Source organism: Prionailurus bengalensis, chromosome A3 (genome assembly GCF_016509475.1).
Source record: "Prionailurus bengalensis isolate Pbe53 chromosome A3, Fcat_Pben_1.1_paternal_pri, whole genome shotgun sequence".
In the NCBI taxonomy this organism is placed as follows: Eukaryota; Metazoa; Chordata; class Mammalia; order Carnivora; family Felidae; genus Prionailurus; species Prionailurus bengalensis.
In genome coordinates this window covers 108,951,865-108,979,796 of record NC_057354.1, presented here as the reverse complement: position 1 = coordinate 108,979,796, position 27,932 = coordinate 108,951,865, and the positions used below count along the sequence as shown (strand labels likewise).

Genomic DNA, 27,932 nt, shown 5'->3' with positions numbered 1-27,932 from the left:
ATATAAAAGACCCTCTTTTCACTAAATGAATGGGGCCAAGTTTGTCTTAAGTTGTCAAAACTTTAGTTTACTGGGCTGTAGATTTTCTATATCCTGGTTTCTTAGAAAAAAAAAAAAGGAAAATTCAAGGGTTCAGCAGTACTATTTATAATAGTTAATAGCAAACTGAACTTACTCTTGGCGATTATCATTTAGTTGCAGGCCTTGGCCTCTGAACTGAAAACTGGTTTCACAGAAGCAATGCAAGAACTGTCCAGAATTCAACATGGCGAGTATGCTTTGGAAGAGAAGGTTAAGAGTTGCCGATGTTCCATGGAAGAAAAAGTTACTGAGATGAAGAATTCGTTAAACTATTTCAAGGTAGGCCCCTCTTCTATTTCCCTGCTAAACAGAAGTTCTTGGTCTTAGTCACAGAAGTAGAAAATACCTTTTCATGTAGCAGGCAAATATAAGAATTTTTCCTCCTGGTCTATTCATTAGTTATCAGGCAAAAAATATCTATTTCATGCTTTTCTTTCTTGTATCTCTGTGTTAAAATTATAGGCCACAGTAGAAGTAAGATGCTCATCTCTCATTCATTCATTCAACAAATATGTATTAAAATATGTATTATATACCATGTTATATCCTTTTATCTCTTTTACTAGATTAAATATGTATCAATTCCTATTTTTTAGGAAGAGCTGAGCAATGCCATGTCAATGATTCAGGCCATCACTTCCAAACAGGAAGAAATGCAACAGAAAATTGAACAGCTTCAGCAGGAAAAGCGAAGAGAATCTCGGAAAGTTAAAGCCAAGTGAGTGTCTTACAAAAAATTGGTGAAAGGCAAAGCCATAAGCAATGGCTTATCCAGTGGCATCCAGAACACCTTCCCTGCTATCAGTATACAGCTAACTGTCTATATACTGGTGGAATCTGTGGGTCAGCATGTGATGGAGGTTATAGAATCATAGAAGTTGATTGATATTAGGGTGCCTAGGTGGCTCAGTCAGTTAAATGTCCAACTTCAGCTCAGGTCATGATCTTGCAGTTCATGGGTTCGAGCCCCACATCAGGGTCTGTGCTGACAGCTCAGAGCCTGGAGCCTGCTTTGGATTCTGTGTCTCCCTCTCTCTTTCTCTGCCCCTCCCCTGCACATGTTCTCTCTCAAAAATAAATAAACATAAAAAAAATTTTTAAAAAGAAGTTGGTTGATATCAAAGATGGATGGTGATGATTACATGGACTCAATATAATAGGAAGTGGAATGAAAATGATAGAAGATGGTATGTAGAATTTATTTAAACTGTGAAAATGTAAAATAACAAAGATGAATTTTAAAATAATGATTGGTGTGTTAAGATACTGGGGTCACCAGTGATTTTCTTTTTTTATTCATTTTCTAAAATTTCTCTAATGCTACTAGTTTACTTCTACCATTGAAAATTAATGTATGTTAATAGCTCAACCAGTTTGAATCAATTAAGCCTCACCATTAAACATATGCGGTAATCATTGTCATGTTTTTAACTTATCACGTTTTAAATAGAAATATGCCAATAATAACTGTGTGACCCTGGAGACTGGCTTATTGTTTTTCGTTGAAGATCTGCTGCTTCCCGGGACCTTTTGTGTTGTTTTGTTAAGAGAATGTACATCATCCCAAGCAGACTGTCGCCATGGCAAACTCTCAAGATCCTGATGACAAGGAAGCCAGTAACAGAAAAATAAAAATATAGGTGGTACGGTTAGGATGTGATTTATACATATTTGAAATCTTTCCCCAGCTTTGGCGATGAAGTAAGTTGAACCCTAAAAATTGCTAATATATGTTTTTAATTTACAAAAACAGCAATTTTATATGGTTCAACCTAATAATTTGGAATTTTTCTTGGATTATTCTGAACTGATTCTCTTCTGAACCCCTCAGGTATTAACACCCTTTGTTTCCCTTCCCCAGGAAAACTCAAAAAGAAGAACATGGCTCACAGGCGGGGCCTGCTCAAGCACAAGGAAGTCCTTTCCGTTCAATCAATATCCCTGAACCTGTTCTTCCAAGTGAAGACTTTACAAACCTTTTGCCTTCTCAGGCCTATGAAAAAGGTACATTTTGCAAATCATATTGAAAAAGCCAACCTTTCCCCCAGATTCCTAGAGCTTAAGTAATAGTGAGCATGGGTTTATGTCTTATTTAATGCTTATGTATTTATTTTGGCGGGGGGTGGTGAGGGGCAGAGAGAGGGAGATAGAATCTCAAGCAGGCTCCGCACGGTCAGTGCAGAGTCCAACATGGGGCTTGAACCCATGAGCCGTGAGATCATGAGCCTGAGTCGAAGCCAAGAGTTGGATATTCAACCGACTGAGCCACCCAGTGCCCCTGTCCTCCATCCTTATTACAGGAAAATGATGTATTGCTCAAAATTTTTCCTCCAATAACTGGAATTTAGAAGAATCCAGAGCATCCTAAGAGACCAGGAGATCTGCCCAATTTGAAAGATTTTCTTTTGTGCTCGCTTCAGCAGCACATATACTGAAAGATTTTCTTTTTGGGGGGCGCTGGATAGCCAGAGCTGGTGCTGTCCGTTGGTTGACAGTCACTAGCACATCTCTGATCTGAGGGATGATAGAACAGATGCTAGAAAACTGTTCCTGGGCAGTCCTAAAGAAACTGGCTTTCCATCCAGTTCCATCTATCTGTAACCATGTCCAGTTCCACGTTTGCTACACTTCTGTATGCTCAGCAATGTCCAGCAAAGCACTTCTACACAGGAGAGTGAGTGCAGACATTAACATTGTTTAGAGGAATTGTCCTGTCTGTCTCTCTCTCTGTCTCTCTCTCTCTCTTGATCTCTCGTTTTTGTTTTTGTTTTTTTTGTCACATTTAGAAAATCTCCAAGAGTCTCAAGGGCTTCTGAACCAATTGTAAGCTCCTCAGTGGCAGTGCTGGTGGTTCCTACCCTTATGGCTGAAGGAACAATATATTCATAGACAGTAAATATGTTCTGCATAATTAAATTTAAAAATCTAAATCAGGGGATGCCTGGGTGGCTCAGTCAGTTAAGCAACCAACTTAGCCTCAGGTCATGATCTCAGGGTTTGGGGGTTTGAGCTCCGCATTGAGTGAGCACAAGCCCTGCTCTGGGCTCTGCACTCTCTCCCCCTCTCTCTGCACCTCATGGGATTCTCTCTCTCTCCCTCTCTCTCTGCCCCTCACTCACAAGCGCTCTCTCTTTCTTTCATTAATCAATCTAAATCAGATGGCTTTTAAAAAAATTTTTTTAAACATTTATTTTTTTTTTTTTTGAGAGACAGAGACAAAGTGTGAGCAGGGGAGGGGCAGAGAGAGAGGGAGACACAGATTCTGAAGCAGGCTCCAGGCTCTCAGCTGTCTGCACAGAGCCCAATGCAGGGCTCGAACCCACAAACCATGAGATTATGACCTGAGCCGAAGTCCAGGGCTTAACCAACTGAGCCACCCAGGCGCCCCTAAATCAGATGGATTTTACTCAGTATAACTTCTAAGTATGGATTTGCTTTTATTTCTGTAAGTTTTTTTTGTTTTGTTTTTGTTTTTGTTTTTGTTTTTGTTTTTTTACCTCTTTGAGTAGTTACTTTTGAGACCAGTAGGTGCAACTTGGCAAAACTCCCTGATCCATCTGGGGAATGAGGGGGTTCATCACAAGGGGTTCTATTTTCTTTGCTCCATGTCATGAAGAACATGATGTAAAAGGATGATCTTATTAGGAAAGAATACAGGACAGCCTTGGAAAGTAGAGGGCAGATCGATGCCAAGTGTGGGGAAGTTGAACATGTTCACAAGACAAAAGGTTTAAAATGATAACTTGCAAAGTGCTCGATGGAGTTCATTTAGCTGCGTGATGGTAACCCTCCTTCCCCCACTGTTATAACAGAGATAGCTTATATAACATAGTTGATTCGTAGCTGCTGCTATGACTCTCTTAGGAGATTGCAGTCAAGGTGCTGACTCTTCCACTACCCATTCGTCTTTCCTCCTATCCATCCATCATCCCAGACACTGACTTAGATGGTGGGAGATAGTAGTGAACAAAACAACAAACACTCCTGCCCTCCTGGAGCCTTTGTTCTGAAGGAAGCAGACAATGAACAAGATACATAAAATATGTAGTTTGTCAGTGATAAGGGGGAAAATAAACACAGGTGTAATTTTAGAGAGGGTGCCCGGTAAAGACCTGAAGGAAGTGAGGAAGTGAGCTCCTGCATACCATAGGGAAGAAAGGGAACAGGTCCCGGTGGGAACACAGCCAAGATTTCAAGGAAGAACAGGAGCAGTGGGGCTAAGGCAGAGTGAACAAGGGAGACAAGGGGAGATGGGGTTTTAAAAAAAGAAGGAAACACCAGGCAGGGAAGGGAGCAGATATTTTAGAGCCTAATGGTCATTATACAGCCTCTGGCTTATGGGAAGCCATTGGAGGGCTAAGCAGAGGAGTGACAGGGTCTGACTTACATATGAGCAGCGTTGTTCCCGCTCTTCCCATCATCACCATCCTCTCCATCATAGTTAAATAATAATTTAGCTCTTACTGTGTATAGGTTACACATAATAACTGATTTAATTCTTACCGTAGTCTATGAGGTAAATGCCACTTAATATATCTTTTTACAGATGGGAAAATAGTGCTTGCCACTATATTGAGATTTTATTATTATTTTTTTTTACTGCTCTGTCTCTCTCAGTAAACTGTCGACTTTGAGTCTGTCCCCAATGTCTGGCTCATAGAAGGTGCCAGCCCATGTTAGTGGAATGAGTACTGATTGAAAGCTTTCCTTCCTCTGCAGCTCAAGAGTCCCGATCCATGCATGTAGGAGACAGTAATGTGAAGGGGATGATGGGTCCTGGTAAGTGGCTCTGTTTTTAGTTCTCTTCTCTTCTAGCAAGTATACCCTTTCCCTGCTTTTACCTTTCCTGTTTCTACTCCCTCAGTCCCAAAGCAGGCATGAAAGAACTCAGGCAAAGAGAAAGCACTATGGTTACTAAGAATCTAAGATGAATGGTGGGGTAGGTCAGTGACTCAGTTAAACCCAAGGAGCGAGAATGGGTCGGGATGTTTAAGACAAAGCCAGAATCCTTGGTTCTTTCTGGCTCATTTCAATTATCAATGAAAGAACATTCACGGGAAACCTACAGACGTACGTAGCATGACCTAAGTTTTCTGTGGACACATTTTATAGTTTATTTAATTTAAAAGTTATTTACTTAATAGACAATTCACCAGTATTTTACAAATTATTTCATCTTCCCTCCCTCCATTCCTCCTTCCTTTTTGCACCTTACCATTATCAGGACCAAGGAAGACAAATTCCACAAAAAAACATTGTGTTTGGCATCTTTCTTCTGTATTTTTTTCTCTGGTGTGCTCACCTAAAAGGAAGGAGATACAGGGAGTCAACGTATACTATTACAAATTAATATATTATTATATAAATGTTTTAATTTTTTTTAATGTTTATTTATTCTCTCTATCTGAGAGAGAGCAGAGCCTGAGTGGGGGAGGGGCAGAGAGCAAGGGAAACACAAAATCCGAAGCAGGCTTCAGGCACTGAACTCTCAGCACAGAGCCTGATGCAGGGCTCAAACCTGCAAACTGTGACATCATGAGCTGAGCCAAAGTCAGCGCTTAACTGACTGAGCCACCCAGGCACCCCTATAAATTTATTTTTTAAAGTGCCTTAGGTTAGTAGAAACTACATACAAAGAATAAGGATGTATAGGCCAGAAACAGACAGAGGTGATCCTTTGTAACTGTGGAAACTTTAATCCTTAGTTGATGTATTTAATCCTCAAGTGGAGGGGGTAGGTATACCCAAACAGGGGCATACTATTTAACCGTTAACAACAATTTTTTTTTTTTTAACTCAGATATTGATGGCGGGTGCTATTTTTCAGGAATGAACCCAACAACTCCTGAAGCGGAAGAAAACCTTAAGCCTTGCCTTTCGGCTGATATCCAGCCCAAGGGCCATCTCTCATCTGGTGTGTGGAGGCAGCCCAAGGATGGTAAAGAATGGGGAGAGGAATATGTCACGAAAGACCACCCAGATAAACTCAAGGACGCTGGCCAGCCCAGGCACAGTTCTTTGGAAAATGTTTTATGCGAAACCTCTTTAGCTGGTAAGCCCTAGAGGGGAATGCAGGCCGAAAGTTTGAAGAACGGGAAGCCTACAGGCTACAATTCTTGCAATTTAGATTCAGTGGAGATATGAGACCACCTGGTCTCCAGTTTTCTTTTCAGACGAACACTAAAGCCTGTAGAGGGGAAGGGACTCACCCGAGGTCACATGGCAGGCTTGGGACCACCACCTTGATTCTGGGGATCGATGACATCTAGAAATGAAGTGCTTTGGGAGAAAAAAGGCATAAAGGTGGTGGAGAAGAGGGCAGAATTTTGTGAACTCTTTTGTCAGTGACGCAAAATCTTCCATATGTGCATCTTGGATTGGAAGTCTGCCACCAAAATACCAGATACTGCATCAAGGTCTGTCTTCCCTCCCTCCCTCGTTTCCTTCCTTCCTCTCCTTTCTATCACTAGTTGCTACTGAACACCTATTATATGGCACATAATGGCATTTCCCTCTGGCTATTTTGTGGAAGGCAATTTTCAAAAATTAATTTTTATTATCAAACACATGAAAAAATAAAGAGTACCGAAAGGTTTATTATGAAGAAAGCAGCAACCCCTTTAAATTGTTTTCACAGTTTCTTCTGGTACTTGCTTCTGTGTTTTGAAACCAGTTTATCCTGCTGTTTTTTTTTTTTTATCAGTACTTTACTGAGGGTGAATTTACATAAAGCAAAATTCACAAAACCTAAGTTTAAGCTTATTGACTTTTTATGTATGTATGTATATCCCCTTGTGATCATTCTCTGGATCAAGATATATAATATTTCTGTTACCTCAGAGAGCTCTCTCATGCACCTGAAGAACCACTCTTCTGACTTCAGTCACCATAAATTAGTTTTGTCTGTTCTGGAACTTCATGTGGAGGGAATAATACAATGTATACTCTTTTGAGTCAGACTCCTTTCTCTCAATACACTATGTGTCTTTCATTCAGTAGTTCAATCACATGGAATATATTTACCACAATTTGCCTATTTTCCTGTTGATGGACATTTGGACTGTTACCGGTGTAGGACCATTATAAATAAAACTGGTATGAATATTCTCATCTAAGTCTTTTTTGGATGCATGCCCTCATTTCTCTTGGATGTATACCTAGAAGTGAAATCTCTAGATTCTGGGATAGGATTATGCTTAACTTTGAAAGAAAACATCAAACAGTTTTCCAAAGAGGTTGGGACATTTTATACTCCTACCACTAATGTCTGAGAGTTCCGGTTGCTTGACATCCTTCCCAATATTTAGTATGGTCAGTCTTTGAAATTTTAGCCATTCTCATGGGGGTGTAACTGGTATCATACTGTAGTTTTAACTTGCACTTTCCTGATGACTTATGATGTTGAAAATCTTTTCGCATGCTAATTGGTTATTTGTACATTTTCTTTTATGAAGTGCCTCTTCTTATCAATTACTAGGATTTCTTAATATATTTTGGATATGAGTTCTTTGTTAGATATATGTGCAGAGAATATTGAATTCTGGTATGTGGCTTGCTTTTTCACTTTCTTAATATTCTTTTGATGAACGGATGCTCTTAACTTTGATAAGGTTTATCAATTTTAAACTTAAATTTTTTTTAATGTTTATTTATTTTTGAAAGAGAGAGAGAGAGACAGAGACAGAGAGGGAACAAGCGGGGGAGGGGCAGAGAGAGGGAGACACAGAATCCAAAGCAGGCTCCATATGCTGTCAGCACAGAGCCCAACCTGGGGCTCCAACCCCCGGGCCGTGAGATCATGACCTGAGCTGAAGTTGATGCTTACCTGCCTGAGCCACCCCAGCACCCCAATTTTAAACTTTTTAAATAGATCATGACTTATGTGTCCTTCCAAGAGATCTTCACCTATCCCAAAGTTGTGAAAATATTCTAGTTTGTTTTCTTCTAAAATCTTTATAGTTTTAGCTTTCACAGTTAGATCTATTACTTATCTTTTGTTGTTGTTGTTAAGTAAATTCTACACCCAACATGGGGCTCAAACTCATGACCTTGAGATCAAGAGTTGCATGCTCTACCAACTGAGCCAGCCAGGTGCCCCAATCTATTAATCTTGAATAAATTTTGATGTATGGTGTGAGGGAGTCCAGGTTCTTTTTTTTCCTCGTGATTATTCAGTTGCTTCAGCACCTTTTATTGAAAATATCTTCCTTTCCATATTGAATTGCATAGAGAAGAACGTCAAGTGATCACATTTGGGTGGGTCTAATTCTAGACTCTATGTTCTTTTTATTCCAATTAGCAGAGAATTTACATCTTGATAGTATTGAGTCTTCCGATCAAAGAACATGGTATATGTCTCCCTTTACATAGGTCTTCTTTAATTTTTCTTAGCAGTGTAATGGAAAATCTTTCATTTGCATTTTTCTTCTTTTCCCCAGAAGCATTTGGCCAAGAGACCTCTGTCCTCCTGCTCCGTGCTGGCCTGTTGCACTGCTGCCTTCCCGGGACTTCCCACTCTTCCTAGGAATTCCCTTCATAGTTCTATGCTAGATTCCTGTTTGTTTTTATCTTGTGTGTCCTTCTTGGTTTCTCGGTTTACTTCTTGTTTGATGGAACCTATTGTCCAGTAGCTTCCGCATACTTTGTTGATAATTTAGGTGAATATAAAATCTTTTTCCCTCATCATTTTGAAGCCATTGTTCCATTGTCCTCTAATTTCTCGTGTTACTGTTGGAAAGCCCAGTACCATTCTGATCCCCAGTCCTTTGTATGTTACTGGATTTTTCTCTCTGGTAACTTTTAGGATCTTCTCTTTACCTCTGGTGTGCTGAAGTGTCACAGCGGTGCAAGAGTCTTTTTCATCAATTACGCTGAGCACAATGGGCTCTTTCCTCTAGAAATGAGTGTCCTGGTATTTTTTTTTTTCTATTATTCATTTGATAATATGCTCTCATCCATTTTCTTTCTTTTCTCTGAAACTTCTACTAATTTGATGTTGGGTCTCATGGATTGATTTTCTCCACTACCATCTTTTTCTAGTCTATTTTTCTTCAACATGTCTTTCTTGTTTTGGGGGTGGGGGAGTAGGGAAGAAGGCAGGAAACCTCCTTGACTTTACTTTCCACTCTTTCATCTTTGAAAAAATGCCAAAAAGTTTCTTTTTCTCCTCCTCCTTCTTCTGGAGTGTTCTCTTTTCTTAAAACAAAACAAAAACAAAAAAACAAACAAACAAAAAAACCAGCATCATGTAACTATTAAAAAAATTTTTTCCCTAATGTTTATTTATTTTTGAGAGAGAGAGAGAGAGACAGAGCACAAGCAGGGAAGGGCCAGAGAGAGAGGAAGACACAGAATCTGAAGCAGGCTCCAGGCTCAGATGTCAGCACAGAGCCCGATGTGCAACTTGAACTCACAGACCTTGAGATCATGACCTGAGCCAAAGTGAGCCACCTAACTGACTGAGCCACCCAGGCGCCTCTAGCATCATGTAACTATTAAATGATTAGAATGTTTTTTCGTACCTCTTTGAGGTATTAACTGTAGGATTTTTAAAAAGTTTTGTTTCAGGGCGCCTGGGTGGCGCAGTCGGTTAAGCGTCCGACTTCAGCCAGGTCACGATCTCGTGGTCCGTGAGTTCGAGCCCCGCGTCAGGCTCTGGGCTGATGGCTCAGAGCCTGGAGCCTGTTTCCGATTCTGTGTCTCCCTCTCTCTCTGCCCCTCCCCCGTTCATGCTCTGTCTCTCTCTGTCCCAAAAATAAATAAACGTTGAAAAAAAAAATTAAAAAAAAAAGTTTTGTTTCTCCATTGTCTCTTTTATTAAGGTATATATAATTGACATGCAACATTATATTAATTTTAGATGTGCAGCATAATGATTTGATATTTGTATATACAGTGAAATGATCACTACAGTAAGTCTGGTTAACACTGTCACTATACATAACTACACTTTTTTTTTCTTGCCAGAACTTCATGTCTACTCTTTTAGCACTTTTCAACTATGCAATATGATATTATTAACCATAGTCACCATGCTATACATTCCATCTCCTGCATTGTCTCTATTTATTCCTAATGGGTAAATACCTTTTTCTTCATATACATACAGCCCTAAATAAAAAGAAACTGCAAAATTCTATATTGTCCAAGCTTATCAGGAAATGGGCTTCACTGTAGGCTAATCGGGTGGCAAATTAACTTTTTGATAGGTGACTTCCTTATGTCAGTGTCTGTAGGTCTTTATTCCTCAGAGAGTTCCGTTTCTTCAGTGGTAGATCCTCCAGTCTCCTGCCTGAAGAGTGGCAGGAGTGGGAACTGGCATTGTGGGAAGACCTCCAGAGGAAGGGGCTGGGGCGGGGGGGGTGTCTCCCTGTTCCTCCAGAAGGACACAAGCCTTCTGAGTTCCCTTGTTTTCCTTTTGGCATCTCAACTCTTCCTTCTCCTCTCTGATGTTTTTAGTCCAGACCCCAGAGATAAGGGCCCCTCTAGTTTAGTTTTTCCCATTTTCGCATGGGGCATAAATGAGGAAGCTATGTGGCATGGGGGGAGGGGCCTGGAAGTTCAATTGCATTTTATGTAGACCATGTCTCCTGTTTTCAGCATTGCTCCTAAATTGCACTTTCTGTGGCGCCTGGTGCCTCCACTTCTTGAGCCTTTCTGCTTCTTAGCAGATTTTCCATCTGCAGATGAGAACACCAAGGTTTTGTGCCCTCACTCTGCTGAATTAATTACCATGCTCCCATTCTGTTTTCCATCTTCCAAAAATTTGCCGATGTCTCTTTTTATTGGGTTTAGTGTCTTTTTATTGCTTTCTATAATTTAACAGAGTTTTGGGAAGGAGTGGTTGACAAAAATTCCCTCTTTGATTTATTTTTAAAGCTAAAAGACAGACCGTGGCTCTAGAACTGCTTGAATCGGAAAGAAAATACGTCATCAACATCTCTCTGATCCTGAAGATCAAGGCAACGTTCCAAGGGTCAGATGGAAAGAGGAATTCCAAAGAGAGAAGGTACCCACGTATTCATTGCCTTTCCTTTTTCAGATTGCTTAAGATTTAAGGTAAGTTGTTTATTGTTTCCATTTGGGGAATTCTGGGACCTGTGAGGAGTTCCAGGAATAGTCTTTGAAAAGAGCATAGGCAGTGATAGCAGGTAACCCCTGGCAAGTCACAAATTTAGATAAGAAACTGAGTATAGTCTCTGGGGCCTTCAGTATCCCTGGCATGTCTGTAAAGAACCTAAAGGGAAAATAAATGCTACAGTGAGGGAGATGTTGCTCTCTGTTGACATCTGCATGTTCTCGTGGGACCACAGGTCTCACAGGGGGTGTAAGGGAATGGACGCAGGGAGGTCTGAAGCACTAAGTGGCCATCAGATAAATGGCATGGGGCTAGTTAACCCTGGGACTTGGATCTTTCTCATTTGTTCAGGTGGTCCCATAGTACCGAATCGTGCACAAGTGGTGTGTGTATGTGGTGTGTGTGTGTATGGTGTGTGTGTTGTGGGGCAGTGCTTCCACAGGGTCTGGAGCATGCTGGCCCCAAGATTACAACACTCTTTTGAAGGGTATCTGTCCATAATCTTTCTATTTTCTCCGCCTCTTCTCCATTGAGAAAAGTAGGAAGGAGGAAACTCTGGTTTGGTGGAAAGGACTAATGTGATGAAGATGGAATAATCCAGATTAGTTGAGGAAAAGGTCAATCCAAAAGCTTGGAAAGTCTAGATTATGGCCTATTATAGATAAACGTAGCATTACCGGTTTAAATACGCTATCAAGTAATAGACACTGATGGTTCATATTGTGAATCTATCTAGGGAAGCCCCTAATTGTCAAATTTTCCTGCTCTTTTCCATCCCCTCGTTTTACTTGGCTTTGTGGCTACCAACAAGGTACCTAGTCACCAGAGCACAAAGCTTCCCCTAGCTAAATGGCCGAGATGAGGGGATACTCCCTGACAAACTCGAAAGTGACTTGACTATTTTCAAGAATTATTTTACTGCAAAACTGAGGTAAACAAAGCATAGAAAACAAGGGACAGAAAGGGTGATGTGACATGGTGAAAGCTCTGACCACTGGAGGCCCTGGACCAGGCTTCACCTTCTCTCAGTGGCCACCTAGATTCCTGCTGGTCGTTCCTTCCCCATCTGGCCCCTTAATTCCCCTGCTAGACTCCAATCTTACATATGAATCAAATGTAAAGGCAAGTCTACCTCTGGGTGGGGTTTTGCTTCCACATCTGAGATACTAAGCCAGCAGCTTCTCTTCCTTGTCCCTGAAAATTTGGGGATGGGGTAAGGAGAGAGAATTGTTCATTTTGGATCACAGTAATTAGGCATTTCAGTTATAACTTCATGAAACCTTCACAAGAACCCTGTGAACCCTGTCTTACAGATGAAGAGACTCAGGTCCAGAGGGGTTTAAAGCCACATGGCCAATTAGTGCCCAAATTCAAACCCAGGCTTGTGTGCCCCTGTCCCTGTGATCTTTCCACATCATGCCACTTCTCTAAGGACCTTGTAGTTTCAAAGACGTCACCTGACTGACAAGCACTATATCAAGTTTCTCAGCCAGAAGCAGACTTTCTGTTTCTTCCCATCTCACAACTTACGCTTCCCTTCTAACAGCCCACAGGTTCTTACTTCAGATCTCAACTGATTTGTCAGGTAGGGATGCTAGAAATGTGCTTGGCTCACGGAAGCTCTCTTCGACTTGCCGTCACTTCCTGCTTGTCTAAGATGTTCTCCTATGACCCATTGCTGAGGAAGGACTAATCTCCCCCAAATCCTGAGATTAAAAAAAAAATTAAAACTATTATACAAAATTCCATGAAAGTAAGATAAGTTATTCCTGATATCCATGACGATGCTCTGCATGTTAGTTATTTACTAAGCTGACCCTCTTTTTTCTTTTCATAGATCAAGATGAGAAAAGCTTTAAGTTGATACTCTCAGTCTTACTAATATAAAGATTCTAGTTCTGAGCTTTGCAGTGTTGCCATATTTCCACCCTAGGGTTAGATTTCCATTATCCTCCTTCAGTGACTACGTTTCTTCTTTTTTCTAAGCTTTTCTGAAGCCTCCGTGTGTGCTTTAAATAGACCAGCTGAATGAAAACATAGCAGAATGGGATTATTCCTTTTCTCTACTGATATTTTCCCCCATGTAAAGATGAAATAAGTTAATAACATTTCCTATCTCTCCCATCACACATTGCAAGGCTTCAGCACTTTCTGCTCCTGCTGAAAACTGACACTCAAAACTGAGGTTGCCACATCTTCTCAAACCTTTAAGATACAACTTTAGGATTTCCCTAGGGGGGGAAAAAAGCCTTCAAGAGCCTCCTCAGCCTGTTTCAAGCCAGCCCTGGTTCTGGGCTGGAAACTGCAGTGGCACAAGCTACCAGCGGAGGTCTGAGTGGAACATGTGGGCTGTTGTTCATTTGCTGGAGGATCACAGAAGTTGGAGTTCTTGGATTTTTCTGGTCTGATTCACTCTATAGATAGAATTATCAGCTCAGGATCAAATAGTCCTGTCTGTCTGAATACTTGTAGGGAGGGGCAAAGTCAGCTTGACTTGACTGCCAGTTAGTCTCATAAGCTAAACTCCAGTGCCACATCCACCAAGAACTCAGTGTGCTACAGATCACCACCAGGTGGCGAATGTTTCATTATCCATGCGGGTCAGATTGGGTCACATCCTGCTGCTGAAACTCAGGAGTTATTTTGGCCTAAAATTGAACTGGCAAGAACTAAGTTATTAATTTGAAACTATAACTGGGTTTTCTTTCATTGCTTTTAGTTTATTTCCCTTGTTTTTAAGTACTGTAGTGTGTGAGTTGAAATAACTTTGAAGGTTTTAAAAAACAATAAACAAATTCACGTTGCCGTAATTTCACTCCTGGTAAGGAACAGATAAGAAGTTGAGCATTTAATACTTTCATCTTCATGAAAAAGTTGCTTCTGAGAATCACGTCTGGCTCTAGGCAAAACAGTGAAATAGGTTATGTGTGTGTGTGTGTCTATACTGCTTGCCTTCTTTCTCTCTCTGTTCTCCATCTCCTGGCTCACTTTCTCCACACTCGTCTCCAATTTCAAATAATAACCTTATTAAATAGAACATTTTTTCCCCAATATTTGGTGAAGAACCCACCACAAGTCATTGTTCTTCCTGTAACTTATGTGTTTCCATAATACCTGATGGGGGCATTAGCCTTTTCTGACCCTCATCCCTCACCCTGAAATCTCTGTTACCCCAGTGGACAGTCCAGGAGGTACTTGGACTCCAACCAAGTTACCAGCTCTCCAACTCTGCAAGTATACTGATCACCATGTAGCAGAAGGCAGCTGTCTCAAAAGAAAGAGAAAGAAGGTGAGCTCAGGTGAGGCCAGGCAAGGCCAGGAGAGCAGTAAAGAGAGAAAAAAAGGAAAGGGGTAATCTAAGAGATATTACAAAACCTAAAAGGACAACCTATCTCCAAGTCAGATCTTACCATGGTGTGGGGCCCTAACAGCTTTCAGTGTCACATCAGGAATATCACCGGAAGCCATGGAAGCCTTGGGTGGGGAGAAATCTTTCACATCTAGACCTTTTGCTGGCACAGTGTTTCACTTGTTCAGTTCAATCAGTTGTGCTTTCCTCCAGCAATGTTATGGTTTCCTCCCAGTCAGACTGTCTCCTAGCCACTCCTCCAAATTCCCTCTGATCCAGACAGGGATCACTTAGATCTCCTAAGCCCACTATGCCAGCCATAAGAGCTCAGGAAGCACAGACCAGCTGGCTTTGCATATGCGGAGACCAGTGGCACAGGAGGTGGAGGGGGAAAAGGCAGGAATGAAGGAGGCCTTGTATCTTTTCACAGGGGGCTGGGTACCCTCTCCAATCTGTGTGTCTTCTCTGAGCTATAGCTCCAGGGGAGTCTTTGCTTTCCTTGGAGATGGGTTGAAAGACCTCTTATCAAACTGATGGTCTTTCTACTGTTCTCAACAAAGGTCTGCTTGTTCAGGGTGGACAAAGCACACCAACTGTCCACTAACTTACTCTCGTTGGACCCTGGAGAAATATCCACGTAAGTTCAGCTCTCGGTGACAAGCAGGCCAGCACTTTCATCTTTGTTAAACGTGTGGTCTTCAAAACACAAGGGAACCTACTTTCAGTTCCCATAAGTCGCCAAGTTAGGGCTCAGATCCCTGCTGTAGCCCAGCAAGACTCCATTTCCTTGCAGCTTGCATCCTTGTTCCCATAGGCCTCTGATTGTCCCACTCTTCTCCATCCACCCCCTTCTTCCTCCGATGATTCTTTCTCTCTCTCCTCTCCACTGTGTCCTTCTCTGACACTTCTCCTCCCTTCATTTCCTCTGAAAAAACAACAAAACAACCAAAAAACAAAAACAGACAAAAAAAGAGGCACACTAAGGGATGGGGGAGAGGGCTGTGAGAGTAGGAAGGGGCTCTGTGAAACTCCTGGGAGTAACAGGCCAGGCCTGGTCTACAGCCTTCCCAGGCAAGTCTCTGTCCTTGCTCAGTTTTCCTCTTGGATAACGAAGGGAAGGGAAATGAACACTTTCATATGCCTGTCCCCTGAGCGTTTAGTTGCTAGCTTTAAACAAGTTTTCCTTCTTCCCTAAATCAGTCCCTTACCCAGTAGCTAAGAATGACCAAGTGCCACCTCAGTGCTGTTGTCTACAACACTAATTAGAATAGACTATTTTGCAGATCAAGTGGAAATAACTTTAAAATTTTGAAAAAGATTTCCCTGAGAATTTCCACTGTCACATAAATGAGAGAGTAACAGTTTGGCTTTAAAAAGGCCATTCAAGGGGTGCCGGGATGGCTTTGTTGGGAGAGCGTGTGACTCTTGATCTCAGGGTTGTGAGTTTGAGCCCCTTATTGGGTGTACAGATTACTAAAAAAAATAAGCTTAAAAAAAAAGCCATTCAAGTGATATGCTCCTTATTAGTACAATATAGATTTGTGGAGGAACCATTGCTAATGGGTCTTTTTACATCCTGAGGATATTTTCTGTGAGGTCTACAATGGCAAACTTTAAAAAAAAAATCCTGAATGCAGAGCTCAGAATATTTTGAATGACTGGGAAAATGGGACCTCCTGCATATGTTCTTATAGGCTCTTTTCTTCTCTACACCTGGTTTGTGTGATCCTATCTCTATTCTGTTTCAAGCCTCTTCCCTGGTTCTTTACGGTACCTTGTCCAGCAGCACCTCGATTTGCTCCATGCTCTGCAGGAAAGGGTCTTGAAGTGGCCACGCCAAGGAGTTCTTGGAGATTTATTCCTTAAATTAACAAATGATGAGGTAAGTTGTAAAAAAAAAAAATCCTGCATAAACTTGAATTACATGCACCTGTGTCTCTCTTGTCTGCTTCTCTGAATGGAGAACCTCAAACCAGTGATTTTTCAGAGATAGGAAACCTGCTGAGATCTAGTCTAACCTCCTCACTCTACAGATAACGAAATAAAGTTCAGAGACATTAAAAGACTTTGCTGAAATAACCCGGCTAGCTAGGCAGTCATGGATCTGTTACCCAAGTCTCCTAACCTCTAGCCCATCGCTTTCCCCTGTACTATGTAGAACGGCCCATTGAGTATGCACGTAAGTGTGTGTGTGTGTATTTGTCTGTCTATCTATCTATCTATCTATCTATCTATCTATCTATCTATCTATCTATACATATCCATCCATCCAACATTAGTATAGGGGGGTTTGTATATGTGCTTGTATTTCTCACCTAATTTCATTCCTTAGCGGTATTTAAAAATGTGATAGGCAGTGGTTTGTCTTGAATGTTTTTTATTTTCACTTTTTGGAGAAGAGTGCTAAGTTTTGAAATCTCTGTAATGTTCTACAAATAAAGTATGACCCAGGCCAGAGGTTGCAAACTCAAATGCCTACGGGGCCAGGTAGTGATATAAATCAGTGGAAATAAGCGGAGTGTAATACAGTATGGACTGTTGGGAGGTGAGCGTAAGTGGAGCACATATGCTTTTCTACAAGGAATATTATCTAATTATTATCCAGGAAGAAGGGACTAGAGTTTCCAGATCTGATATTTTAAGAGACGCTGGAAATCCAGAATTTTGTATGAAATTTCTTATTTAAAAAATATTGTGAGGGGCGCCTAGGTGGCTCAGTTGGTTGAGAGTCTGACTTCAGCTCGGGTCATGATCTCACAGCTCGTGAGTTCGAGCCCCACATCGGCTCTGTGCTGACAGCTCAGAGTCTGGAGCCTGCTTCGGATTCTGTGTCTCCCTCTCTCTCTGTCCCTAACCCACTCACATTCTCTGTCTCTCTCAAAAATAAATTAACATTAAAAAAATATATTGTGTGGGCTAATTAAAATTGGTCTGCAAGCCATAGTTAGCCTGCAATCAAATTCTGTATATTGGTGATTCTCAACTGTAGGTAATAAGACAAAGTTCACAAATTATTTACTTGTATAATTTACAAACTATTTACTTGTATGGATATAATGCAATCCCTCTAATACCACTTTTACTTGTTTGTTTTAAGTATGCTTTCTTGGGCTGAGAGTTGTTATATCTGTGGGAATATAACTTTGGAAGCTGAAAATTGTTTTCTTGAAGGCATACTGCATAGAAGAATAAACAAATGGTGGGAATATACAATTAGTGGCAAAAATTGAGAATCACTGGTCTAGACACCGGAAGGTGGGTTGGACAACATTCCTCACTGGATGCAGATGACTGAAATTAAAAGTAACTTAAAAACAAAATATGCATTTTAATCATTTAACAATTTAAAAATACTTTTTCGAGGTGCCTCGGTGGCTCAGTTGGTTAAGTGTCCGACTCTTGATTTCAGCTCAGGTCTCAGTCTTGCAGTTCTATGGGATTGAGTTCTGTGTTGGGCTCTGTGCTGACAGTGTGGAGTCTGCTTGGGATTCTCCCTCTCTCTCTGCCCTTTATCTCTCTCAAAATAAATAAATAAACACACACAAAAAAATTTTCAACTTACATGACCCCTCTCCGCTGCATTGGTTTTTCACTTTCTCTCATGAAAGCAGGATTATTGAATTTTGGTTCTCCAGTTCATAGGGATATTTACCTTAAAACCAAAAAGTTTAAAAAAATGAATTAAAAAACCCCCCAAAACATATTAACGAACACATTAAATGATCAAAATAATCTCTGCAAAGTACTCCTTTGTGAAACACACGACTGTAAAAATATTAGCTGCTATCATTCCTATGTCCAGAGTCTTACCATGCATTTTTGTGTTTGTTTTTAAGAATAATTTCTTGGATTATTATGTTGCCTACCTGAGGGACCTACCTGAATGCATCTCTTTGGTTCATGTTGTTGTTCTGAAGGAGGTAAGGTGACTCTGTGTGTGTACTGCCCTTTGGTTACAGGTATATCTGTAGGAAGTTGCTCATACACCTAGGGGAACACAACACATGCACTCAGCTTGTCTTCCAAGCTGAGGAATGGCTCCAACAGAGTCCCTGACACCCTACCTGGAGTTAAAGGAGCCCACTCGAGGATGAGTGCCAGTGCTTTGGTCCACGCCCTGCCTCGCTGACTCTCTGATCTATTGCACTGGAAGTTTACACAAAGCAAACAGGTGTTCTAAGCAGAGATCCTCAGGCCACAGCTTGCATGCTCTATGAGGGTTTTTTTTTTCCAGGTACAATTTGAATCTGAATATTAAACTGAAATCATCCTGTATCAGTTTATAAGATCATAAAGTGGTTCTAATCATGTAGCTTTAAGTATTGCTACTGCAATGCTATAGTAGGTGCTCAAGAAGCACATATAAATATCTAACAATTCTAGTTATTTTAGGTCAATAGGAAGAAACTCTATCAGAAGCCTAAAGTTAAGAGTTAATCAAGTTTCACGAGAGGTGAGGGTCTCTTTCTTATTAACAGTCTACTTCCACCCCCCCCCAACTATTCTCAACCCTATAAGTATAACGCCTACCACATGTTAGCACCCATCAAATATTTGAGGAAAGGAAAGTAAGGGGAGGGGAGGAGAGGGAAGGGAAAGGGAGGGAAAGAAAGGGACATGGGGAGAGTCCAACATGTTTGCTCTGCCAGCCCGGGTGACCAGTTTCTAGTTATACTCTGTCTCCACCCTCATGAGGCTCCAGGCCACCCTTAGGGCCTATTACTAAGCCACTGTAATGAGTACTTACAAGAGAACCTGAATGAATTTATTCAACTCGGTTATAATTTATTGAGTGCCCAGTTGTGTCCAGCACTGTGCTAACAAGAGTAGTGGGGAGGGAGGGGGTTGTTTGTAAAGTTGGGTGGATTCGAAAGAATGATATGATATGCTCTCTGCTACAGAAGAATTGTCTCCTTGAGCATGTCTCTGAACAAGTGGCCTATCCAATGAAGGACCATGACACTTTAGAGAAAGAAAATGCTCTGGGAATAAAAAACTCTGCCTACTCTGGTAGGACTGACTTTGGGGTTCTGCAGCCAGAGGCGGAGGGACACCGAAGAGTGACTCTACCTTTCTTTCATTCAGGGTGACGAAGAGATTAAATCTGACATCTACACACTGTTTTTTCACATAGTCCAGCGCATCCCTGAATATCTGATACATCTACAGGTAGGCGTGGCTGGGAAGCCACCAAGATGATTTTCAAGCTAAACTACTATTTTTGGCTTCTAAATGAGAAACACTGTAAAGGGTCAAGGAAGAATCATTGGTATTTCTAAAGAGTAATTAAATGATTTAGATTGCTATGATTATCCCATGCCTACCTTGTAGTACGAACCACAATCTCAATGTCTAAAAATTTTTGGTTCATGATGTCTGCCTTTGAAGTTCCATCTTCATTTACCAGCAATCACCACCTCTGCTGATCCAGGATCTTTCTATAGAAGCTCCTGGTAGACTCTAAGTACCTATTGAGTCCCTTCCATCTTGTTCTACAGCCATCTAAATGTACCCCTAAACTCTTACCCCATCCCCATCCCTGGCATCTAAGAAGTATCTATGTAACCTGTCCATTTAACTGCTCTTTGACTACTTTCTTTTGGCTTGAGTCCAAGAGCCTGCCATATATTGCTTATGTCTTATGTCACAGACAAAGCATGAAGAAGTTGATGAGGTGACTTCTGCACATCATTTTTCCACAGGGTTTGCAGCCCCTTGGAGGAAGTAGAGTTGAGAGAAAGGCTCACCAGCATCCCTACCAGTCCCTCTTATTTCTAACATCCACCTCTTCTGGTTTAATTGCTGACTGATTTTCCTAAGTAATTCAGTTGAAAGCATCTTAGAAATGCTTGGGATTTATCTCAGGTAGAAGTAGCCCAGTATCAGTATTAAGAAGACTTTCAATTATATGTGGCTTTAGATTTTAAGATCTTCTCACAATAAATTAAATTATCTTATTTAATGTTTTCAATAATCCCATGAAAGAGGTATTATTACCATTGCTTAGATAAGGAAATAGCCAAAGAAGTTAAGTAACTTGCTCAAGTTAACACATGTTATAGGTGAAAAAATCTAGGGCTCAAACCCAGGTCTTGCAAGCAGTATGATAAATGAGAGCCCCGATTCTACTGTCTGACGAGTTCAAATTCTGGCTCTGCTACTTGTTAGATGTGTGGCCTAATGAAGATTACCTAACTTCGGTGTGCCTTGATTTCCTTATTTGTTAAACAGAGATAATAATTGCACCTACCTAATCTATCTGTGGTAAACATTAAATGAGAAAACGAATATGTAAAGGGATTAGTACTGGGCAATAGGAAGACTCAATACACATTAGCTTTCCAGATCCAACTAACATGCATGTTCCACTACCACACAGTAGGCAATATAGTAGGGACCACCAGACCAGGTTTGATCATAAACATCCTCCCCTTGATGTCTGACATTCTCACCATTAGTCTGACTTATTTGGGTTATAAGGCATTGCTTATAGACAGTAATTGTTAGAATGGCTCCATTACCTCAAAAATCTAATGAATAGATCCTTCAAATTTTTCAGATGGAATTAGCCTATGTTTACATCCAGCCAAAACAGGAACAGTGATGACTATTAGTCTCCCTTGGTGGGATGGACAAAGAGAACGTCAAGTTTAACCTTTCAGATTAATTAGATTAAGATTAACCTTTCAGCCAATTAGATTGGCCATATGTATTGTTGTTTTGATTAAATGGCTACCAAACGCTCACAACAGATGGAGGCAAAGGGTACAAGAGACAAAATGTTTCATTCTAATTATGCAATGCTGCTTCCTTTTTTCCTCCATCCAGAATGTCCTGAAGTTCACAGAGCAGGAACACCCTGACTATTACCTACTTCTGGTGTGTGTTCAGCGCCTTCGAGTATTTATCTCGCATTACACCCTGCTGTTTCAATGCAATGAGGATTTGCTTATTCAGAAACGGAAAAAGCTCAAGAAGTAAGGTTCTGATGGTGCTGCTTAGAGGGTTTATCAAAGGTTTCTAAGAACAAGAATACAGACAATGTGGGTACCTGTCACAAGTAACCGCACTGTATTGAAAGTGGCTGAAATGCAGTGACAGGAGGTAGAAGAGAACAGAGAAGAGGTGGGGAATGAGATGGCCAGGCTGGCTATAGGGAGGGAGGTACCTATTACCTGGGGGAAATTACCTCAGAAAAATAAACAGTTTTACTCTAATACTTATGCAGACCCCCTTATCTCATGTTACTAACCATTGAAATTGTTTCCCTAAGCTTGCCAGACTAAAAAAATGCAGTTTAAAGGCCAGCATGTGGGTTCTTTCATTAATTCAACAAATATTTATTGAGCACTTACTATGCATCAGGCATTGCTCTATGCACTGAATATACTGCAATGAACAAAAGAAGCAAAAATCTTTGCCACATGGAACTCACTTTCTAGGGCTGGACAGCAAGTTAATAAGTAAGTTAGATAGTGATAAGTGCTATGGATAAAAACAAAACAAATAAGGGAGGGGTGGTGGTTGAACAAATTAATGCTAAAAAGAAACAAAAAGGGCTGACTGGGGAGAATCTGGGCTTCAGAGGGAACAGAAGCAATCTATAGCAGAACTTTCTAGTGACCTGGATTTCCTTCAACCTCACTCCAACCAATGAGGAAAACAGAATAATTTCTGTGGGTGTTTGAGACCGGAAAAAGATGCTGGTCTGGGGGATATCTTCCTATACCACCCCTTTCCCCCAAACTTAATTCAGGCAATTAATCAGCATCCTTATTCTTGCCCAGCATCTAGCTTACACTGTTACGTAAACAACCTTGTTTGTAGAGGGCCAGAGAGAGAGAGAGAGAGAACTTCACAGATGAGCTTCATCTAAGAAATGTTGTCTCCTTATCTTTCTTGTCCTAATCTGTGTGTTCAAAGCCAATTTCCCAATGTACACCCTGAAAATGATTACTTCTATTCTCATAGGTCATCCATGGCGAAGCTGTACAAAGGCCTGGCTTCCCAGTGTGCAAACACTGGACAAGATGCTTCCCCCACTGCAGGCCCTGAGGCTGTACGCGACAGCGGTATCCACTCAGAAGAGATGCTGCAACCCTACCCTCCTGCTCCCAGCTCTGGCCCTGCTGTCACGTAAGCACCTGTCGCTGTGGAAATGCTAATGGCAAGGCCCTGGGTGCCAAGTGGTCTGTGTGGGGTAGCAGGACAGCCAGAACCAGGAGTATGATCTACAGGACTCTCCTCTCTCTTGCCCCATCAGGCCTATGTGGGCAGGCAAGCAGCTGATGCAAAACTTGGATCCCAGAGGAAGGCTAATGTTGAGGGGCAGGCCTAGAGGCTGACGGCTACTCCTAACAATTTACCACACATAACCACCCTCCATCTACAACATAAGTCTCTTTGGGTTTGGACAGTGATTGGGTGGAAGAGAGTGCTGCAAGAAGACAGGAAGGCATCTTATAGCTCCTCAGAAGGGTGGGAACCTACTTACGTTCTCCAAAAGGTACAGTAGAGGGAGAGAATCCCAGTCAGGGGGGAGTGGAACTCCAGGCTCTGAAAAGAGAAATAGGCCTGAGGTGATGCACAGAGAGTGTAGTTTAGTCCTCCTGATTCCCCTTGAAGCTTCTTCATAAAAGGACTTCATAAGCTCTTTTCTCCACTTGTGACAGCTTCTCTTAAAGTTTTTCTGTGCAGTGGATGTATTTGACAGCTTTTTAAAGTCTCTGCATACAATCCTCTAGCACACTAAGCTGGATTCTTTTTTTTTTTTTTAAGTTTTATTTATTTTTGAGAGAGAGACAGAGAGAGCGAGTGGGAGAGGGGCAGAGAGAGGGAGAGAGAGAGAGAATCCTAAGCAGGCTCTGTGCTGTCAGCACGGAGCCTGACGCGGGGCTCGAACTCACACACCGTGAGATCATGACCTGAGCTGAAACCAAGAGTCGGACTCTTAACCGACTGAGCTACCCAGGTGCCCCCACTAAGCTGGATTCTTATTGAGCAAACTTCTTGATGATTTTTACATTAAGGAATAGGCCATTTATGTATCTGGAACTCTTTACCTCTAAAGGATAAGGATAAAGTCAACTTGGCTACTTTTGAAACCAGGATTTCTGGAAAGATAAGCGGAACCAAAACTCAAAATTCCAGGGGCACTGGGGTGGCTCAATCGGTTGAGCATTGGACTTCAACTCAGGTCATGATCTCAAGGTTCGTGAGTTTGAGCCCTGTGTTGGGCTTGCTGAGAGAGAGAGAGAGAAAGAGAGAGAGAGAGAACACACAGGAGCGTGTTGGGCTTGCTGAGAGAGAGAGAGAGAAAGAGAGAGAGAACACACAGGAGCGTGTGGGGCAGGGGCATAGAGAGAGGGACAGAGAGAAACCCAAGCAGGCTCTGTGCTATGAGTGCAGAGACCAACTCGGGGCTTAAACTCACGAACCATGAGATCATGACCTGAGCTGAAATCAAGAGTCGGATGCATAACTGACCTAGCCACCCAGGTGCCCCCACTTCAGCTTTTATGAGAATGATCTTTGAAGTGAAACAAATAGAGCCCCAAAATGAAATCCCTAGAGATTATATCTAGCCCGAAAAGATGGCTGCCATTGCACTCTGTGTTGGGAAAACGGCCAGTAAAAAACTCAACAATTTTCCAAGTTAAAAGACAATTCAGGTTAGGTCAGCATTTCATTTATCATTTCTTTTCACCTTTGAAAGTGGGAGAACTCATTTTCACCTGAGAAAGATACTCACCAGAGTATCACCAGAGAAAGATACTCAGCATTTACATTTGTATTTTTAATGCATTTTTGTGGTAGGATTAATAAACGAGTAGAACAATCAGGCTGGGTCAGTGTGTAGTCCTCCACTCACATCTGCCTGGCTGTTACCTTCCAGAACTGGCAAATCACATCCAATCTGATGTGTATGCTACCCTAATATCCTACGTAAATTATTCGTTATTCATGATTAAACAAAATATCCTTCCATGAAATTGGGCATATTCAGAGTGACAGCCTTTTCATTTCGGTCATGTTTTTGTGGGTGAAAGTTTGAGACAACTTTTAAAAGCATGCTCTATAGCCACAAGGAATTTTTTAGTTTTTTTTCTTATGAAAACTTCCAATATACACAAAAGTGTACAGGGAACCCCACATACCATCATCCAGATTCAACAGTTTTCAAGTTTGTACCACACTGATTTCATCAAGGAATATAATTGTTCTTAAGCGTGTAGGTCCAGGAGTCGAATAAAAGTTCTTTCCATTATTTTGTATCATATTGCTAGGGCAAAAAAGGGAGAGGAGAGAAAGGAGGCACCTTGGCGCTCTGGACACGTGGTGGGCGGGTAAGAGCTTCCATATGTGGAGTGATGACCATCCTGGCTCACCAGCCATCTCTGCGCAGAGCCTTCTTGCTCAGACGGATACTTCAGGCATCCGCTTTATAGACAGCATTTTCACCCTCCCATGTGGGGGACCAGGGCTCGTGGGGACTCCCTGGCTGGAGACGCCTACGGAGCTTGGTCGGTGACACACGTAGACGCCTGGGAGGGCAGAGAGAGGACCTGGCAGTTTTGCGCCTAGGTGCTATCTGGCTCCCGTGTTGCTCCCGGCTTCGCGCTGCTTGGGAAGCGGCCTGAACTAACCAACCGTAAGCACACCTCTTTTTGTACTGTTTCCTTTTTTTACAGACATTTGATGCCCCCAGTGAAGAAAAGCCAACAACAGCAAAGCTTGATGGAGAGCATGCAGCCCGGGAAGCCCAGCGAGTGGGAGATGGAGGGCAGAAAGCACGAGAGGCCCGAGAGCCTCCTGGCGCCAGCGCAGTTCTGTGCAGCCGAGCAGGACGTGAAGGCGCTGGCCGGGCCCCTGCAGGCCATCCCCGAGATGGACTTCGAGCCCTCGCCCGCCGAGCCGCTGGGCAACGTGGAGCGCTCCCTGCGCGCCCCGGCCGAGCTACTGCCCGACGCCCGCGGCTTCGTGCCCGCGGGCTACGAGGAGTTCGAGTACGGCGGCGAGATCTTCGCGCTGCCCGCGCCCTACGACGAGGAGCCGTTCCAGGCCCCGGCCCTCTTCGAGAACTGCTCGCCCGCCTCTTCCGAGTCCAGCCTGGACATCTGCTTCCTCCGGCCCGTCAGCTTCGCCATGGAGGCCGAGCGGCCCGAGCACCCGCTGCAGCCGCTGCCCAAGAGCGCCACGTCGCCGGCAGGCAGCAGCGGCGCCTACAAGCTGGAGGCGGCGGCGCAGGCGCACGGCAAGGCCAAGCCGCTGAGCCGCTCGCTCAAGGAGTTCCCGCGCGCGCCGCCCGCCGAGGGCGTGGCCCCGCGCCTCTACAGCACGCGCAGCAGCAGCGGCGGCCGCGCGCCGCTCAAGGCCGAGCGCGCCGCGCAGCCGCACGGCCAGGCCGCCGCCGCCGCAGCGGCGGCCGCAGCCCGCGGTGCGCCCAGGACCTTCTTCCCCCAACAGAGGTCCCAAAGCGAAAAGCAGACCTATTTGGAAGTAAGGAGGGTAAAGTAAAACCGAACCCAGACCCACAGCGCCGGCAGCCCCGGGCCTAGATCTCCAGGGAGCAGCCTGGGCTCCCCTAGCGTGGAGGGGAAAGCGGGCTGGCCAGAGGGGGAGCGGAGGCCGTCGAGGGAGAGCCCAGATCGGAGGTTTGCCCCCTCAGATGCCCCCGGAGGCGAGCGGTAGCGCCCGTTCTGCAGTGCCAGGGCACGAGGGCGTGTTCTGCATGTGTATGTATGACGGCAAAGAGCCAGCAGGAAAGACGGACTGTTAGACCTGCTTACACCGCCCCCCTCCCGCCCCCTCCAAGAGTTAGAGGTGTCCTGTGCCTCGCTGCTTAAGCTGTGGCACTTCACAGTTGCACTTCACTTTTAAAGACCTGCACGCAAGTCCCAGGCTCGTTTCTTCCTCTGCCCGCTAGGCGCACCTTCTTGTTGAGGCGTTTAAAACCCAACACGGTGTGCCAGCCTGCTCCACTCCTCGACACGCACTAGCTAGTAGCTACTTGCTCGTAGCTAGGGAAGAGGCAGGTGGCTCCATCTCACAGTGGACTCCCTGCAAAGTCAGCGGCAAAGCGAAGTTCATTTCTGCTTCCTTACCTTGTGCCTGGGAAAGGGTGTTACACTGCTTTGCAGACTCCACTGGGATGCGGACAACAAAATAGTCAAGGAGACATTGACTCACAAGTACCTTCTTTAGCGTCCATATCATTGTTCAGTATTTTGATGTCTAACCTTGCTGTCTGCAAGCCTTGGGACATTTAAAGAGGTGTTTAAATACTTACCCATGAAAGGTCTAGTAGTTCCTGAACAAACACTTAATTTCTCAGCATGTGATTAGAATAACGCAATTTCTGATTAAGCAGAGAGTAGCTGGATAGCTTTGACCTCTGCCACCATCCTTCCTCTTCAACATCACTTTAGAAATGGTGGTTAGGGTTTACAGGGCAGCTCTGTATTGGTACATCTTGAAAATGATATAGTCCAGAACTAACTTTACCTGCATTAAGTATCATTTGTATCAAGCGCTGGAGATCCTTTGCCTAGGCTGAGGCTGCGGGTGTTCCAGGAATAAGGGCCCTATACACCTATTCCTATTTCCAAGTGAGTGGGGACAGAGTGAGGATCACTGACTCCTTTCATTCATTCATTTTTCAGCAGACACGGAGCACCTGCCTCCCGCTGGGCTCTGTCCTAAGTGCTGAGGGTTCAGAAATGAATGGTGCCTAGTCTCTGACCTCCAGGACCACTGGCTTATTGCAGGGAGGAAACACAGAAACACAGAATTATAATAAACTGTGGGAACACAGGGGAGGGGTATTTAAACCTTCCTGGGGTGATGATGGTCAGAGAGGGCCTCCTGGATAAACTGAATGTCTGAATTCAGTTTTTAAAGCTGCCTAGATGATGAGTGAGATAGGGAAATATGAACAAATGTGACAGGCCACAGGAACAGGAAGGGACTGGGTTGTGAAGAACCTTGGAACTTGTAGCTGATCTGGACTCCAGGAATCCAAGTCCGACTAGTTTCTGCAGAGGGACCTTCCTATGCTCAGCTAAAATTGCTGGGATTCCCCCAGGGTTCCCAGAGTTTGTTTTTTTTTTTTTTTTTTTTTTTTTGTTTGTTTGTTTGTTTTGTGGGGGCTCTGATTTTCAACTCTGAGCGTTACAAAATTCTATTAGGCAAAATTTCTTAGACAACTCAATCTTGGATATGTGTTGAACTTTAAAAGTTCATTAACAAGGGAAGGAGATAGGAAATAATAATGCCAATTCAAAGTGACTTGGGATGGGCAAAGATTTACATACAGAACCTTCTAAGTAGTATAGTCTAAGCTGCAAAGAATGCTTTTCATATGTTCATAGAAGTATCTTTTACCCCCCTATTTAATATGTGGAAAAATGGGAGTTCAACAATTGA

At 42.9% G+C, this 27,932-nt stretch overlaps 1 protein-coding gene across 5 annotated transcripts in view; it reads left to right on the top strand.

Annotated features, from left to right (window-relative positions):
- ARHGEF33 (Rho guanine nucleotide exchange factor 33) overlaps window positions 1-27,932 on the top strand; it is a 74,000-nt gene that overhangs the window by 35,227 nt on the left and 10,841 nt on the right. For 4 of the 5 annotated variants that reach the window (XM_043604116.1, XM_043604119.1, XM_043604118.1 and 1 more), the window contains exons 5-16: window positions 196-360; window positions 678-799; window positions 1,943-2,085; window positions 4,801-4,860; window positions 5,909-6,133; window positions 10,960-11,089; window positions 16,257-16,389; window positions 18,344-18,427; window positions 19,593-19,676; window positions 21,336-21,484; window positions 22,479-22,643; window positions 25,199-26,015. In XM_043604116.1, the coding sequence (XP_043460051.1) occupies window positions 196-360; window positions 678-799; window positions 1,943-2,085; window positions 4,801-4,860; window positions 5,909-6,133; window positions 10,960-11,089; window positions 16,257-16,389; window positions 18,344-18,427; window positions 19,593-19,676; window positions 21,336-21,484; window positions 22,479-22,643; window positions 25,199-26,015 (2,277 nt within the window). The remainder of the gene's footprint in view (window positions 1-195; window positions 361-677; window positions 800-1,942; window positions 2,086-4,800; window positions 4,861-5,908; window positions 6,134-10,959; window positions 11,090-16,256; window positions 16,390-18,343; window positions 18,428-19,592; window positions 19,677-21,335; window positions 21,485-22,478; window positions 22,644-25,198; window positions 26,016-27,932) is intronic. The other variant, XM_043604121.1, reaches the window with a different exon arrangement.